The following is a 17,500-nucleotide window of genomic DNA, read 5'->3' on the forward strand; positions in this document are numbered from 1 at the left end:
CTTCAGTTCTTTCCTGAGCATTTTTCGAAGTTTTGAAGACCAGGCCGTCATCCGCAAGGGTAAGCACCCGAGCAATTCCATTGTTGTTTAAGTCTGCAAGGCCCTTCGTGTAGACATTGTAGAGGACAGGAGAGAGTGGAGACCCTTGTGGCAGTCCCATGGATAGTTTAGAAGGTGCAGACATCCAATCTCCGAGGCGTAGGACGACGGTTCTTTCCTGAAGCGCTGCTGCTGTCCATCTTGTCAGTGTCAAACTTACTCCATACCTTAGTAGCAGCTCCATGAGGTGCGCAAACTGGACTTTATTGTAGGCATCTTCAAGGTCAATTGCTACTGCTAGTGTTTCTTCTTTTCTTTGAAATCCTTCATACACATCATATGCAAAAGCAGCTGCATTTTCCCATGTGGACTTGCCTGTTCTGTAACCACCTTGATTTGAAGGGAGAATGTGCCTGTGTTCAAGATCCCTTGCAAGTTTCCTGGCTATCATGCGTTCCATGAGCTTTCCAACAATGTTTTGCATGGTTAGGATCCGGTAGCCGCTTACCTGACGATGGTCCTTTCCTGGTTTTGGTATGGGTTTTAAGAAGCTGTGTGTCCAGTCCTCCGGCACCTGTCCATTGTGGAAACTGTTTTGATATAGATTGAAAAGTTTGCTTCTGTCTTCTTCCGATAGCTCCTTGATGTCTGAGTAACGAACTTTGTCTGGGCCAGGAGCCGATTCTTTCTTGCATTTAGCTATTGCCTCGTTTAGATCATCCATTGTCAAGTCATCATCAGGTCCAGTCTGCATGAGGGTTTGGTTTAACTCCTCAACATATTTCTTTTTCTCATCTAAGTTTCTTTGATCACTCTGTTGTATGAAACGTTTGAGCAAGGCAGATCCTTTTTCTTCATTTGTCTTAAGCTTGGTTCCGTCAGTGTCTAACATGTCTGGGGTTGTTGTTGTGCACGTTTTCCCTTCCATGCGACGATAAAATTGCCAGAACTCTGTCAATGTTGTGTCATAACTGAGTGCCTCGCAAAACTGTTTCCACTTGTCATTTTTGGCCTCTTGAGCAATGACTTCAAACTGTTTAGTTTTTTCTTTCATTTTTGTTTCAATATCTTTGTCCGGAGATGGTTTTGTTCTTTCTTTTTGCCAGAGTTTGACAGCCGCATGTTTTTCTATCCAGGCTCTCTCTGTGTCGGTATTCCACCATGGAGGCTGAATAGTTTGCATCCTGTTCAGTGCCGTTCTTTTGTTTCTTCTGCGTCTTAATTTTTCGATGACGGTTGTTTCTTTGGTTTCATACTGAAATGGATCACGCAGTTTCATACAGGGTTTATCGGACAGTTTCTGTAGACTGAAAGCTACCGGGAGGTGGTCGCTGCCTTGGTATGGAAGCGTCTCTGCATTCATTTCTGCTCTGAATTTTGGAGATGTTAGAGCGATGTCGATCACACTGTCACTGTCCCCTTGTCTTGTTCCAAGGCGAGTTGGGGATGTGGTTGTTAAAGGGCTAAGAAGAATTTCCCCTATCATTCCTTCAAGTGCGAGTCCTTGTGGGTTGGTGTTCCGCTGGTCCCATAACTTCGATCTTGCATTGAGGTCTCCACAGATAATGACCGAGTCTCCAAGTTCGTTCTCTATTTCCTCTAAAAAGGCCCAATCCTCTTTTGTTGTGCAGGTTCCTGGGTGAACGTAGGCATTGATGAGCACGATGCGTAAGACTGATGAAACATTTGACTATCATACTGTGTGGATTATTTTTCTTGACAAATGCAAAATGCAGTGTGTGACCACAGAATTCGTTCTCTTAAGACAGCACATAAAATAAATGAATGAACATCGGAAGAGCATGTAGCATACAGACTTTCAGTAGGAAAGGTTTTTATACCACATCTTGATCGACATCCAAACCGGTCTAGATGCTTCCAATACCACCTGCCCGAAAGGTTGACTTGGATATGAGAATATGATTAATTTCCAATAAGCCACAATCTTTTCTGCTTCTGGGATTGAGTGAGCAAAGTGATAAAGTTCTTAGATTTTCTTAAAATAGAGGTGACATTTGTACATATTTTGTGTTCATGACAACTGGTAACATTTTGTATAGTGAGTCCATCCTTTTTTCTGCGTATTGTGATCTGTTTATTTCAAACTCTCCCTTTTCTCTTTTTTTCTCTCTGTTTCTCCCTCTCTCTTTCTTCCTTTCTCTCTCTCTCTCTCTCTCTCTCTCTCTCTCTCTCTCTCTCTCTCTCTCTCTCTGTCCCTCCCTCTCTCTCTTCCTCACACACACACACGCACGCATGCAGCGTAACGGATTTTTTTCTCTGCCCAACTGGTCTTGTCAACAATTTCCGAAAATGTCAAGTCCAATCCGCTAATAATGAAATAACCAGATTTTTTCCGCTTCAGTTTGCCAGGCCACGGCAGTGTTTGTTTTTGGAGCGTTCCGTATGTGAACACAGAGAAATGGAACCCAGTTTCCGTTTCAATCTGAAGATGCGGAGTTTTTGTGCCCGATATCTGCCATTGCGTGGGAGTCAGGCCGTGCTTGTGTTTTAGGTAGTGTTTCCATTTAAATGGATAATGCAAAAGAAACGTACAAAAAACGGCGAGTTCAAAAACGAGTCTTGTAAGTTTTACTTCGTGTGAGAGAGTAACTGCTCGTGTGCAGGAGAATAAAGTCTAATTACACACTTGTCACTCAAACTGTATGGGGAACGTTTGTTGTCTTGTTGATGTACGTCAGTTTCGATGCAATTCACTGGTAGTTGAGTTATGTACACTGCTCCAAATACCTGCATTTAGTTATTGAAACGCCAGGTCAGGGCTTAACAAATGGCATTTTCAGTTATGTCAGCGCTGCTGTTGACCGCGCAATTCTGGCCAGAACTTCTGGTTTCCATCCTTTGTCTGAGACGGTTGCACCCAAGTACTTAAAACTGTTGACTGTTTCAAGTTTTGGGCCCTCTCTGTTTTTGTCTGTCTGTTTGTCTCCCTACTCTCTCTCTCTCTCTCTCTCTCTCTCTCTCTCTCTCTCTCTGTCTGTCTCTCTGTCTCTGTCTCTGCCTGTCTGTCTGTCTGTCTGTCTGTCTGTCTCTCTCTCTGTGATAGATTCGCACAGCGTGCATCCGTAACAGACGTAAATTCGCGACGTGTACTTCTTTGACAATTTGACATATATCTAAAACCCCACGCGTGTTTTGTCTGCGGTGCCAAGTGAAGAAACCAGAAAGCTGCAGAAATCAGTGTTTCTGTATGGACCAAGACGAGCTCAATCACGCTGAGAAAAAGCAGTGTGTGATGTATGTTCGATCTGACAACGAACACAACTGATGAGAACGCATTTTTGCCTGTTTCTAATCTGCAGATCCTTGTGTCTTTTTTTAATTAGAATGCGAGGTGCTGGAGTTCGTCTTCCTCTTGTAAATAGCATTTCTTTCCGTTGAGAAACGACCTATTTCCTTTTGAGTGGGGGTTTAAAAGTGGATTTTTTTTACAACACACTCTGAGAGAGAGAGAGAGAGAGAGAGAGAGAGAGAGAGAGAGAGAGATTCCGTTTCAAATAATTGCAAGTCATTCAGAATCAATACATCTTACCAAGAGTCAGCATTTGGTAAAAAACAATATTTCTCCGAAAACAATGCTGCGTTGCACACTGACACTCCCTGTTTCTCTTTCTCTGTGTCTCTGTCTGTCCGTCTCTGTCTGTCTGTCTGTCTCTCTCTGTCTGTCTGTCTGTCTGTCTGTCTGTCTCTCTCTCTCTCTCGCTCTCTCTGTCTGTCTGTCTGTCTCTCTCTCTCTCTCTCTCTCTCTCTCTCTCGCTCTCTGTCTCTCTCTCCCTCTCTCTCTCTGTCTGTCTCTCTCTCTGTCCGTCTGTCTGACTCTCTCTGTCTCTGTCTCTCTCTGTGTCTGTCTGTCTGTCTCTCTCTGTCTCTCTCTCTCTGGCTCTCTCTGTCTGTCTGTCTCTGTCTGTCTATCTCTGTCTGTCTGTCTGTCTCTGTTTGTCTGTCTGTCTGTCTCTCTCTCTCTCTCTTTCGCTGTCTCTGTCTGTGTCTCTCTGTCTCTGTCTCTGTCTCTCTCTGTCTGTCTGTCTCTCGCTCTCTGTCTGTCTGTCTGTCTGTCTGTCTGTCTGTCTCTCTCTCTCTCTCTCTCTCTCTCTCTCTCTCTCTCTCTCTCTCTCTCTCTACCTAGTTCTGTATTTTGCTTAATTTTTTTCCTGTTTCCGTCCTTTCTTCTTTTTCGTCAGTTTTACTGAAGAAGTGTCCTTTCCTGTTTCTAAGTTTCTCTTTTTCTCTGTCTTTTTTATTTCGTTCATTCATAGTGACTCTCTTTAAGATCTTTGAGGATCAATTAAGTACTCATTCGAGCATACCCTCAATTAACATTCAGTTTGTTTGGATTACTCGTATTCCGTGGGACACACTCATTCATGCACTGTTCTGAGGTTTGTTGGCCATTTTGCTAAGCGGTTATAGAGCTACTCGGACTCACCAGATTTAGCAGCAGTGACTTTCTTAAAATAGTTCACAATACGTAGGTCTGAAAGTTGTATTGGAGTCAAATTTGCATGATGATGAAGAATCTGTACGGATGTATCTCTTGGCTATTCTGTAAATCTTTTAAACTTTTTTCTGCGAGTCCTTGTATGATTGTTATTACTTTTTCTTTTAATCTCAGCCACACTGCTTTACTGCGGCTGTTCTGGAATTCCTTTAAGGATTTCCAGTGATTAATTTCTTAGTGGACAAAGTTGATGCTCTAAAAGACAGGAATCATTTGCTGTTTACCCGGATTTCAGCATGCGCTTCGCTGTGGAGAGTTGAGCTAATATTTGCTCCCATCCCGCGCTAAAGCTTGGGCAAAGAGTGTTCCCCACGGGTCCCGGCCGCTTTCCCCCGTGTCAGTGCGGTACCACATCCCGTTTGATGAGAGGTCTTCACACAGGGCTGCTGTCCGGGCCGAGAGGGGGAGGAGTGCAGTGAAGGAGCGGGGAGGAGGAGGGGGTAAGGCGAGGCGAGGGACGCAATAGCGGGTGATGATGGTGGGTGCTGTGATGATAAATGACTGTTGTCTGTGATGAGTTGTGCCGAGGGTTGGAGAGGGTGTTGTGACGTGAGTTGTGTGCCAGGACAACGCGTTCACTGACAGGCACGACGCAAGAACCACTGGCAGATTCTCCCCCATCTTTCCCCGCGACGTCCCCATTTCCATCTCTCTGTCTCTCTTCTGTCTGTCGGACTCTCTCTCTCTCTCTCTCTCTCTCTCTCTCTCTCTCTCTCTCTCTCTCTCTCCTCCAGAGTTTCAAGTTTTGAGTTTAATTTTTCGTTTTCGGCTTTCAATTTTTCAATATTACTGTTAACTTTTTAGTAAAGCTTTTTAACGTTTTGTTTGATACTTGGGTTTATCCAAACAACTGGACAGAATACATAATTTTGCCATTATTTAAGAAAGGTGATATTAATAATGTAAATAATTATAGAGGTATTTCAGTGTGCGATGTAAGTAGTAAATTATATAGTTCTATTATCAATACTAAACAACAAGAATGGATGATTCAGAAAAAAAGAAAAAAAAACATAATTGGAGAACATCAGGGAGGATTTAAACAGGGCTATTCAACAACTGATCACATATTTACTCTAATGGCTGCAGTACAGAAACAGTTTGCAAACAATAAAAAGTTGTATGTAGCATTTGTGAACTTTGAAAAAGCCTTTGACTTTATTTCCAGAAAACGTTTATGGTCTATATTATTAAAGAATGGAATCAGTGGTAAGTTACATCCTTGTGTGAAAAGCATGTACAATGAAGTGAAAGCGAGAGATAGAGCTGGAGCAACATTACCTGATTGTGTTATTTGCATTCGTGGGGTTAAACAAGGGGATGTTTGTAGCCCGGTCTTGTTTTCACTTTTTATTAATGAAATTGCTTTGGAAATAATGCAGCATGGTCAACATGGAGTTACTTTTGATTTGATTGAATTGTTCTACTTTTTGCTGCAGTAAGTAACTTACAGTTTAAAAAGTAAATATGGTTAAAATAAGTATTGTTGTTTTCCGTAAAGGAGGGTATTTAGCACAAAACAAAAACCGATAGATGGTCATACGGAAATGAAAGAATTACTGTTGTAAATGCATATAAGTATCTTGTAATTTATTTTTCAACAAAACTTAGTTTCAGTTTCGCATGTCAAGATATAGCAAATAAAGTAAAGAAAGCAGTTATTCGGATATTTCATATTTTGTATAAGCTTGATTGTAATTCGTTTGATATTTTTGTCAGGTTATTTGATGCTCAAGTCCAGTCGATACTGCAGTATGGTGCAGAAATTTGGGCCTTGGAAAAGAGTGAGCAAATAGAAAAAGTACACTTGTTTGCAATGAAACGATTTTTGAATGTAGACATCCGAACGCCAAATGATCTTGTGTATGGGGAGCCAGGGAGATATCCAGTTTAGTTAAACTCGTGCATTAAATGCATTAAGTATTGGTTGAAAAATACAAGAATAAACAGAATGAACGAAAACAGGCCACCATTCAAAGCTTATCGGATGTTGTATTCCTTAGATAATAATGGCAAAAAAACCCATGGGCAACGTGTGTTGGTCAGTGTATAAATTCTTATGGTTATTCTTTTGTGTTGGGTAATCAGGGTTTTGAAGATATTGCATGTTTTATAAAGTATTTTACACAGCGAATAGTTGATTGTAGGTGGCAAGATTGGCATGACCATATGCAAACTAGCGATTTGCGCAGTTTAGAATCTTTAAAACGTCGCAGGGGACTGAAATATGTATCGGGATTGAAATAAACCGATATGTAAAAAGGGCACTGACAAAATTTACATTTGGTGTTTCTAATATTATTGCTGTTCACAGTTTCAGATACTGTAGTAGGAATGAATATGTATATACGTGTCGATTGTGCAACCTGGGTAGGGAAGAGGAATTGCATTTTTTTGTTATGTTGCCCAGACAAAAATTAATTCAACCTAAATATTATAAAGATCCCTGTACTTTTAGATTTGATTTGCTCATGTCGTCAAAACATGAGCTTACTCAACAAAACTTGGCCATATACTTATATGAGGCATTGGAGAGACTTCGAGTCGTTATTTTCTGAATGTTGTTGAGTATTGTATTAGCTACTTTTCGTTGATTTGTGATGTTGGTTTATCGTGTCAAGTCATTTTCTTTATTTGTTTTCTTGTATGACCCCCTTCAGTAAGGGGCTTTGGCCTTAATCTGAATAAAAGATCGTTATCGTTATCGTTATCTTTCTCCCCCCCCCCCCCCCCCACCCTCTCTCTCTCTCTCTCTCTCTCTCTCTCTCTCTCTCTGAGCAAATATACGTTCAAAATTCTGGGTTTGGGTTCAGACTACTTTGGCCAAATACAAACACGCGATGTAATCGGATAATCGATTTGGTTTTATTTCGTCATGTTTCGTGCACTTTATATTTTTTTTCTTTTTCATCTGCTTATTTGTTTACGCTTTTGGGGTTTTTTTGGTGGCTGCCGATCTATTCATTTGCTTGCTTCTTTGTCATGTTTGTAGGTTATGTTAAATGCAATGCTCATTTGAAATCAAGTCATCTTTTCTGTATGAATGTATGTATGCATCCATGTATGTATGTATCTTGGACAACGGAGAGACTTCAGAACCATTCCCTGTCGCCAACGAAGTCAAGCAAGGCTGTGTTCTTGCCCCCACCCTGTTCAGTCTCATGTTTTCAGCCATGCTGACAGATGCCTTCAGAGACGCTGACGTAGGCATTGGCATCAGGTACCGCACAGATGGCTCACTCTTCAACCTCAGGAGGCTTCAAGCAAAAACCAAGGTGAGGACAGACACCGTCAACGGCTTCCTGTTTGCTGATGACTGCGCTCTCAACGCTGCCTCCGAAGCTGACATGCAACACAGCGTCGACAAGTTCTCTGCTGCCTGTGACAACTTTGGCCTCAAAATCAGCACAAAGAAGACTGAGGTGATGCACCAGCCAGCTCCAGGAAAGCCTTACGTTGAACCAAACATCTTCATCAGCGGGCAACGACTGAACGCGGTGGACAAGTTCACATACTTGCACAGTTGTCATCGACGACGAGGTGAATGCCAGACCCGCCAAAGCCAGCGCTGCCTTCGGCAGACTCCATAAAAACGTTTGGAACAGGAGAGGCATCACCCTGGAGACGAAGCTCAAAGTATACAAGGCCATAGTTATCACCACACTGTTCTATGGATCTGAATCATGGACGGTCTACAAACGCCACGCCAAAAAGCTGAACCACTTCCACACCACCAGCCCTAGAAAACGTGGCAAGAGAAGATCCCTGACACAGAGGTACTCACTCGTGCAAACTTGCCCAGCATCTACACCATCTTGATGAAGTCCCAATTGCGCTGGGCAGGCCATGTAGTTCGCATGCGAGACCACCGGCTCCCCAAGAAACTGCTGTACGGCGAACTCCAACATGGCAAGCGCTCCCATGGAGGCCAAAAGAAGCGCTTCAAAGACACTGAAAGCTTCTCTGAAGGCCTTCAACATCAGCCACGACACATGGGAGCTGAATGCAATGGACAGACCAAAGTGGCGTTCAGCTGTGCACAAATCGCCAAATCCTGTGATTTGTCTGTGTGTGTGTGTGTAGTAGTAGTAGTAGTAGTCTTCAGTTTAACGTCTTCCACTAGTGATATTAGACGAAGTGTGTGTGTGTGTGTGTGTGTGTGTGTGTGTGTGTGTGTGTGTGTGTGTGCGTGTGTGTGTGTGTGTGTGTGTGTGTGTGTGTGGAGGGATAGAAAGAGAGAGACAGAGACAGACAGGCAGACAGACAGAGGGGTTCTCATCTCTCCTTCCTAGTCTAATTCGGTTTATAAAACTTTATGGGTATCCTTTCTTTTCCTTCGCTGTCCGTATCGATTTTTAAAGTATTCTTGTGTCTGGCTGCTGGCTGTGCTGTGTGTGTGGATGGCTTGTGAAAAAGTCCATCAATATGGAATATGTCTGCATTCTTTCGTCAACGTCTTTCTTGTGTAAGTGTAAGTTGTATTGTAAAATAAAACAGAGAATGGTGCATGAATATTCAGTGCTTTTAACAGCTAGACTTTGGTAACTTCTGTTCCGCATCCCTTTTCAGATTTTGATTTTTTTCTTAATTACGTTCATTCCTTCGTCATCAGAATCCATACTATTTGATTCATGTCTACTTTCTTCTGTTGCGTCGGTTTCATGTGTAGCTTCAGCAGTGATTCGTTGATGTTTGTATTATCGTTGAAGTTAGTCTCGTGCTTTGTGTGATGTGTCTCTCAAGTTTTTTCCATAATGAAGACGAGTTATTCTTGACATGCTGCCTGAGAAAAAAGGATGGATGGATGGTTTAAGGACATTTGCCTCTTGTGAAGGAGTGTCAGAAAATAAACGTTTAAACGAGAAAAAGCAGGAAATTTCATCGAAAGAATGGCATACTCTGTCAAGTGACATACATACAGGTAAAACATAATAGCACATTGATATTTAGCGTACTCATTTTATGTATACGTCTTGCATCATAAGCAATACATGCTTAGTTAAACACTCTAAGACGTAAGAGTGGATTGTAGTTTAAACGATGTGTGCATGTGAATTGACAGATTTCAGATTGTTTCTTCATGCATAGATGCCATAAGTAACAATCTAAACTGACTGGAACTGACAACATCTCAATGGTTTGTATTGTACTCTCTGGTCATGCATGGTAGGACAGGACAGAACCAAGTGCACTTCATTATCTTTCCCTTTCTTGCAAAATGGACAGAATATTTCATCTTTATTCTATACTCTTGTAACTGCATATTTTAAATGTATATGTTGATTCATCAGTTAGTAAGTTTCGACATTGGGTACACTACAAAAATTCCCTAAACATTAAATATTTCACATTCGTCTCCACTTCTGTTAGCCTGTGTGTGTGTGTGTGTGTGTGTGTGTGTATGTGTGTGTGTGTGTGTGCGTCTGTGTGTGTGTGCTTCAGAATCGAGGTTGCAAGACCTCTCCCCATCTGCTCCATACTCCCTAACAGATGCAGAACACGTTCTTTGTATTTTCAGGTGAGGAACACTGTGGATGACGGCAACAGCGTCACGTCAGGGGAAACCACTGCCAGCGACAGCGGGCGAGGTGGTAGTGAGGACGACAGTGTACTTCCACCCATCGCGGAAGTGCCACCTCCAGAACTCGGAAGTAAGTACATTCTGAGTAACGTATGTGGGTCAAAGCTTTTCCACTCTCTTGGCTGGCATGTTTTGTTTAAAACTTTGACAGCATTTGGTTTTGGTGTCAGTATGTGTAGATGGATAGAAACATTTTACAAATACATAAATTCGACTGTTGTAGTCAATGGTCAAACTACAGATTAGATCTTTATAGAAAGAGGTTGTAGACAAGGTGATCCACTTTCTCTATAGTTGTTGTTTTATGTGAAGACGTTTTAGCAGTTATGACAAGAGAAGATAAACACACAAAAGGTATAAAGATGTTATGAATAAATAACATAAATTATCATAATTTGCTGATGGATATTTTGGATATTATATCATTTGAAAGATCTAACAAGTAGAACAACTTGGCAAGGTTTCATGGCTTTTCATGAATGCACAAAAAAGCACACAGCTGTATGACTGGGACGTAGTAAGAATTCTGAAACAAAATGTATGCAGCATTTCGACATTAGAACTGAATCTAGGATATTTATTATACCAGGGCCATATTTTACGAATGATGTCAAAGGCTGTGAAAAGATTAATTATACAGAGAAACTATCCGATATGAAGGCCTTATTCAAAGTATGGATGAAATGAAATATTGCACCTAAAGTACGCGTTGCTGTATTGAAACCTCTAATCATTTCTGAATTAATTTCGTTTATGGATTTTACTTCCAAACCACTCAGAAGATGAGTGTCAGAAAGAGTGTCAGAAAATGTGTTTCCTGTTCGTTAGGAATGACAAAAGAGACAAAATAAGTAGCAAAAAACATTAGGGAAGGGCTTTAAACATAATCAGACATAAAAATTATGTTTAACATTAAAACTAAGTTGGGTACGAAAGTTCAGTACATAAAAACATAAATGGAAAATCTTGCAACTGAAACATTCCAATTTTTCAATGAAATCGAAAACTATGGACCTGTCTACGCTTTGCGTAACAGCAAGAATATCTCATTTTGGAAACGCTTTTATGGCTTATAATTTTGTTGTCAATGGAAACCAAAATTATAAATAGATCATCCGTCAAAACCAGATTTCTACAAGGACAAATTCATGACTGGAAATAATACGATACATTATCGACTCTGGATTCGCGATGAGTTTATTGTGTATCACATCAAATTTTTGAATAATGGAAGATTTTTTACACAAAAAATAATTCTTTAGAAAATAAATGTACATTTTCTGACATAAACGGTTGCTTGGGAGCAAACAAAAAGTATATTCAACTGGTAGATCAAAATGCACCAACAAGCCAAAGTACGCATGATACAGCAAGGGCATTGCAAGTAATATATTCCATATCTAAGGGATCACATATATACTATGATGTTTTGACGTTTGATGATACGCTCCCCAATTCTTGTCATAAGTGGACTGAGAAACTTGGAACAAACATGTCTCGGGACAAGGCTTTGAAAAGACTTGAAAAATACAGGAGATAAAGCTAAGGTGGCTACAGCTATGCATATTACACATAATTTTTAGAACAAATGTAATTTTAAAAGAAATTGGATTAGTAAATAGTAATAATGGTGTCTTGTCTCTAGAAGTCAAGATAGTACTGAACATGTTTTCTAGCGATACGATCACTGTGGACGTACCGTTTGTTCGGATTCAAAATTCAATGAAAATATATTAATCTTTGGTTTCTACACAGATATATTCACAGACCTCAGTTCTTGATTTGCTAATCCTCCTGGGGAAGACACACACACACACACACACACACACACACACACACACACACACACACGTGTGTGTGTGTGTGTGATCTTAGCAGTTTTCAAAGTTCACTTCAATACATTCTGCAAAAAATGGTTTGATGTTCCCTTGGTGTTGGCCCTAAATCTGTGTGGCTCAGGTATGTGGTTGTTACCGACAGGAGTGGTGTTGTCAGTAAAATGCCACACAGAGAAGGAAATAAGACAATGGTATTATACTATTAAGCGAGAAAAGAGATAGTTGATAACTCATGAACATGGAATAAAACGTTTGAGCATTATGCCTCACAGAAGTCTCTTCATCTATTAATTAATTAATTTATTTATTTATCTAATCCGGGTTTCGTCCTGAATGAAAGAACTCCACCATACCGTTTATAAAACCAGCGAACTATTTTCGTACATGAACAAGCCACACAACAGCGTGTATCACGTGATGATACTCACCGAGGTAGCATCCAATGAAATTGGTTCTCTGCGTGACGTCTTTCAGACGTCAGACGCAATCCTTCCGCTGTCATTGTACGGAGTTAAAGGGCCGTCGTCTTATCTGCGCTGACGGAAATGACGCTGGACGTAGAGTGGAATGCGCCAGCGGCTCCCAACTGATGGCAGTAGCTGTGTTCCAAACAGAACATTGCCGGATACTTGGACAGACCTGATAGATACTCAAGCACTGGGTTTCTCGGTTGGCGGGAGTTTAATGAGCCATTGTTTTGCTGTATTTTCACTGGTGATTCCTGTCGCCTTGAACCATCTCTGCTTTTCTTTCGTCCCCTATTCTGCGGGAAACAAATTCGCAACAGCAGTTGTTCAGGCATTGTCTTCTTGTCAACTGAAATGGTCAGACATTATTTTCCATGGAAGGATGAGTCGGGTATATAAGATATGTTACAACGGTCTGTTATGTGGACAAGGCCAGAGAAATCTGGGATGAAGAGAAAAAACACTGCCACGGAGGGAAGTGAAGTTAAAAAGTGCGGGAAGTAACGTGGGAAGTTTTACAATTCCACGAACAAACAAACGAGTGCTTTTACATGTGTATGCATATAAGCACGCGCATGCACACATACACCCATCCACACCCTCAACCCCCCTAACCCCCTTCCCCAACACAACCCGCCCCCCTCCACACAAACAAACACACACACACAGTGAGAGAGACACCCAGTGAGAGAGAGAGAGAGAGAACCATCAAACAGGGAGAGACAGACAGACAGACAGACAAACAGACTGACAATAACGACCATATCGATTGTGCACTTCCTCCCTGCCCGGAGAGCCTGGCTCTTCATTCCATGTGGAATCAGCACGGCCCCGTGCTGCAGCTTATAAGCCCCAAATACTGAAACTGCCTTCATTTTCCCTTTTCTTTTCTCATTGCTTTTTTATTTTGTTTTCATTCCCAGTCTTTGTTTCTATTACTTTTTTCTTCTTCTTCTTTTTCTTTCTTCTTACTTTACAGACATGATACCTGTGACATTTCGACAAGGAATATTTGTATTGTGGAATTTTTCATATACATCCAGGGATTAGGAATAATATCCATTTGCAGACAAATTGGTTCCAGCTTTCTAATTTTCCTTGAACCCATTCTCTCCATATTGAGGATGAGAGTATATGTGAGTAGGTGTTTGTACGCGCGCTCGCATGATCTAGTGTACATTTGCCATAAACCTGGGTGAGGGTGGTTTAATTCTAACAATAAGAGTGAATCCTGTAATGATGGCACTGAAGGAAAGGAAAGCTGTAGTGACGGCAGTGAAGGAAAGGAAAGCTGTAGTGATGGCACTGAAGGAAAGCTGTAGTGATGGCACTGAAGGAAAGCTGTAGTGATGGCGCTGAAGGAAAGCTGTAGTGATGGCACTGAAGGAAAGCTGTAGTGATGGCGCTGAAGGAAAGCTGTAGTGATGGCACTGAAGGAAAGCTGTAGTGATGGCACTGAAGGAAAGGAAAGCTGTAGTGATGGCGCTGAAGGAAAGCTGTAGTGATGGCACTGAAGGAAAGCTGTAGTGATGGCGCTGAAGGAAAGCTGTAGTGATGGCACTGAAGGAAAGCTGTAGTGATGGCGCTGAAGGAAAGCTGTAGTGATGGCACTGAAGGAAAGCTGTAGTGATGGCACTGAAGGAAAGGAAAGCTGTAGTGATGGCGCTGAAGGAAAGCTGTAGTGATGGCACTGAAGGAAAGCTGTAGTGATGGCACTGAAGGAAAGGAAAGCTGTAGTGATGGCACTGAAGGAAAGCTGTAGTGATGGCACTGAAGGAAAGTTGTAGTGATGGCACTGAAGGAAAGCTGTAGTGATGGCACTGAAGGAAAGCTGTTGTGATGGCACTGAAGGAAAGCTGTAGTGACGGCACTGAAGGAAAGGAAAGCTGTAGTGATGGCAGTGAAGGAAAGGAAAGCTGTAGTGATGGCACTGAAGGAAAGCTGTAGTGATGGCACTGAAGGAAAGGAAAGCTGTTGTGATGGCACTGAAGGAAAGTTGTAGTGATGGCACTGAAGGAAAGCTGTAGTGATGGCGCTGAAGGAAAGCTGTAGTGATGGCACTGAAGGAAAGGAAAGCTGTAGTGATGGCACTGAAGGAAAGCTGTAGTGATGGCACTGAAGGAAAGGAAAGCTGTTGTGATGGCACTGAAGGAAAGCTGTAGTGATGGCGCTGAAGGAAAGCTGTTGTGATGGCACTGAAGGAAAGCTGTAGTGATGGCACTGAAGGAAAGGAAAGCTGTAGTGATGGCACTGAAGGAAAGCTGTAGTGATGGCGCTGAAGGAAAGCTGTTGTGATGGCACTGAAGGAAAGCTGTAGTGACGGCACTGAAGGAAAGGAAAGCTGTAGTGATGGCAGTGAAGGAAAGGAAAGCTGTAGTGATGGCACTGAAGGAAAGCTGTAGTGATGGCACTGAAGGAAAGGAAAGCTGTTGTGATGGCACTGAAGGAAAGTTGTAGTGATGGCACTGAAGGAAAGCTGTAGTGATGGCGCTGAAGGAAAGCTGTAGTGATGGCACTGAAGGAAAGGAAAGCTGTAGTGATGGCACTGAAGGAAAGCTGTAGTGATGGCACTGAAGGAAAGGAAAGCTGTAGTGATGGCACTGAAGGAAAGCTGTAGTGATGGCGCTGAAGGAAAGCTGTTGTGATGGCACTGAAGGAAAGCTGTAGTGATGGCACTGAAGGAAAGGAAAGCTGTAGTGATGGCACTGAAGGAAAGCTGTAGTGATGGCGCTGAAGGAAAGCTGTTGTGATGGCACTGAAGGAAAGCTGTAGTGATGGCGCTGAAGGAAAGGAAAGCTATAGTGATGGCGCTGAAGGAAAGGAAAGCTGTAGTGATGGCGCTGAAGGAAAGGAAAGCTGTTGTGATGGCGCTGAAGGAACGGAGAAGGAAGACGATGGAAGGGGGGGGGGTGGGGGGTGGGGGGCGGAGAAGGAAATGACAGCTTGTGAAAACAGACTGAGTGCGGCAGCATGACATCTCTAATTCGGGCTTTGGGTTTGGACTGTCAAATGTGACAGCGCCTTATTGAACAATGGTTCAAACAAGGGGCACGAGTTATACAACGCAGAAGAGGGAGGGGGGAGAGACTGACACTTTGACGGTTTATGGTCGTTAGTGTTTTACAACTCCAGCGCCTATGGGCAAATTTGAACACATAACAGAGACGAACAGAAAATGATGAATTAATTAGAGAATCAAAATTGCCAACAACAATCAAAAACAAACTGAAATAAAGATAGAAAGAAGGAGAGACGGGAAGAGAGAAAGAGGGAGTGAGAGGGGCAAGAAGATTGTATTAAACAGAGTTGATCGAGAAAGGAAAGAAATAGAAAAAGGAGAGCAAGATGACGTTACAAGTACGTAATAATTCCAGCAACAATGTGCAATTTTATTTCCTATAATCAGTTTGGATAAGACAGACATGATCCTGAAATTGGATAATTTATCGTGGTCAGAGGGAACTTGATTGTGTGCTGGCAGTCTATCTTGTATATATTGTTAATACATAGACGGGGAACGGTAGAGAGCAGAGGAAGAGATTAAATCTTCGAAGGAGGCAAACAGACTTTTTCCTTCAAGCAAAAATCACATCTCACAATTGAAAAATGCGTTGTGACAAGCCTGTCATTTCGCTGAAATTGAATTTTCTTTTTCGGTAGGGAAGCATGATTGTATATATGTTGTCACCGCATGAGTACGCGCACTGACACGCACACACACGCAAACACACACACACGCACGGGCGCACGCACGCATGTACACAGTCATACGCATACGAACACACACACATATTTTTCTCTGCTCCGAATGCTTTCCTTAAAAAAATGCGAAGCCTAGATTGCAAAGCCATAAAGCTGGCCCTAGGTGTTCCGTTTCATACGAACACATTACAGTCGTATAGAGCTGCAGGAATACTACCTCTTAATGAATTAAGAAAGCTAGCATCGGCAAAATATGTGATTAGAGCAAATGCTACAGAAAATTATGTCAAAACTGAGATTATTAATATACGGTCTGACAAACTTTTTTCGAAACGAGCGAAACAGAACAGAAATCTAGAAACTATTTCTACATACGTGTCAGATACTATTAATCAAGCAAATGTTAATCCACAAAATGTTGCTCCGATTATGAGCACTTCACCAGTTCCATTAGAAGAATTAACGGGAGCAGCTTTTGATATTCAATATTGCAACATTAAGAAAGATGAAAATCCCAATATACTAGCTTCTCGACTTGTCTGAAACATACCCCCACCACTTAAAAATACATACAGACAGTTCTGTTCTAGAAAATCAGTTTGCTGGTTCTGGATATGCAATTCCTGCTTTGAAAATTGAAAAGTCATATCATATTGGAAAGGGCTTCTCAATTTTTACAGCTGAATTAATTGCCGTCCTTATGGAATTGACATATCTAATTGATCTGCCCCTAAACTTGATTAATGTTTTATTTTGTGTTGATTCAAAATCAGTTCTGCAGTCTATCAAATCAGGTTGTACGAACATTAATTATAACATCATTTTTTTAAATACAATTTTTGATTCACTGTATTCAAATGAAAGGAACTAATATTGAAATGTGCTGGATTCACTCACACTGTGGGCTTTTCTCTAACGAACGTGCAGATCATCTTGCAAAGCTTGGAGATAAAAACGCTTTTAATGCAATTGAACTTCTTCATCGTTTATCTTCATCTGAAATGTGTAATATTGTTGACAGAAATATGCAAAATTCCTTTATGTCTTTAGAAGTTAACACTTCTGCCTTATTAAATGCTAAAAGAACTGGCAGGACTGTTAAGAGCATGGCATTTAGGCTATTACTAAATGCCCCATACACAAAATATTGTGAAAATATTGAATGCATTTGCAAGGGACGTTTAACGGTAGAGCACGGTTTAACCCGATGTTTAGTAATGAAACCTTTTTTGCCTCCAGAAATTACGGAACACGTGTTACCAGTTTCAAATGTTAACATTTTTTTGGAAAAAGTTATATATTTCAAACTGTTCTTTATTAAAGTTAGCTAGCTATGTGTTAAATAGTGCAGTTGGTT

The 17,500-nt window shown here is 41.5% G+C and overlaps 1 protein-coding gene across 1 annotated transcript in view; it reads left to right on the top strand.

Annotated features, from left to right (window-relative positions):
* Positions 1 to 17,500, top strand: part of LOC143298656 (protocadherin gamma-A4-like) — a 145,067-nt gene that overhangs the window by 30,678 nt on the left and 96,889 nt on the right. Inside the window, exon 2 of the mRNA XM_076611538.1 lies at positions 10,074 to 10,206. Within this exon, the coding sequence (XP_076467653.1) occupies positions 10,074 to 10,206 (133 nt within the window). The remainder of the gene's footprint in view (positions 1 to 10,073; positions 10,207 to 17,500) is intronic.

Source organism: Babylonia areolata, chromosome 24 (genome assembly GCF_041734735.1).
Source record: "Babylonia areolata isolate BAREFJ2019XMU chromosome 24, ASM4173473v1, whole genome shotgun sequence".
Taxonomy (NCBI): domain Eukaryota; kingdom Metazoa; phylum Mollusca; class Gastropoda; order Neogastropoda; family Buccinidae; genus Babylonia; species Babylonia areolata.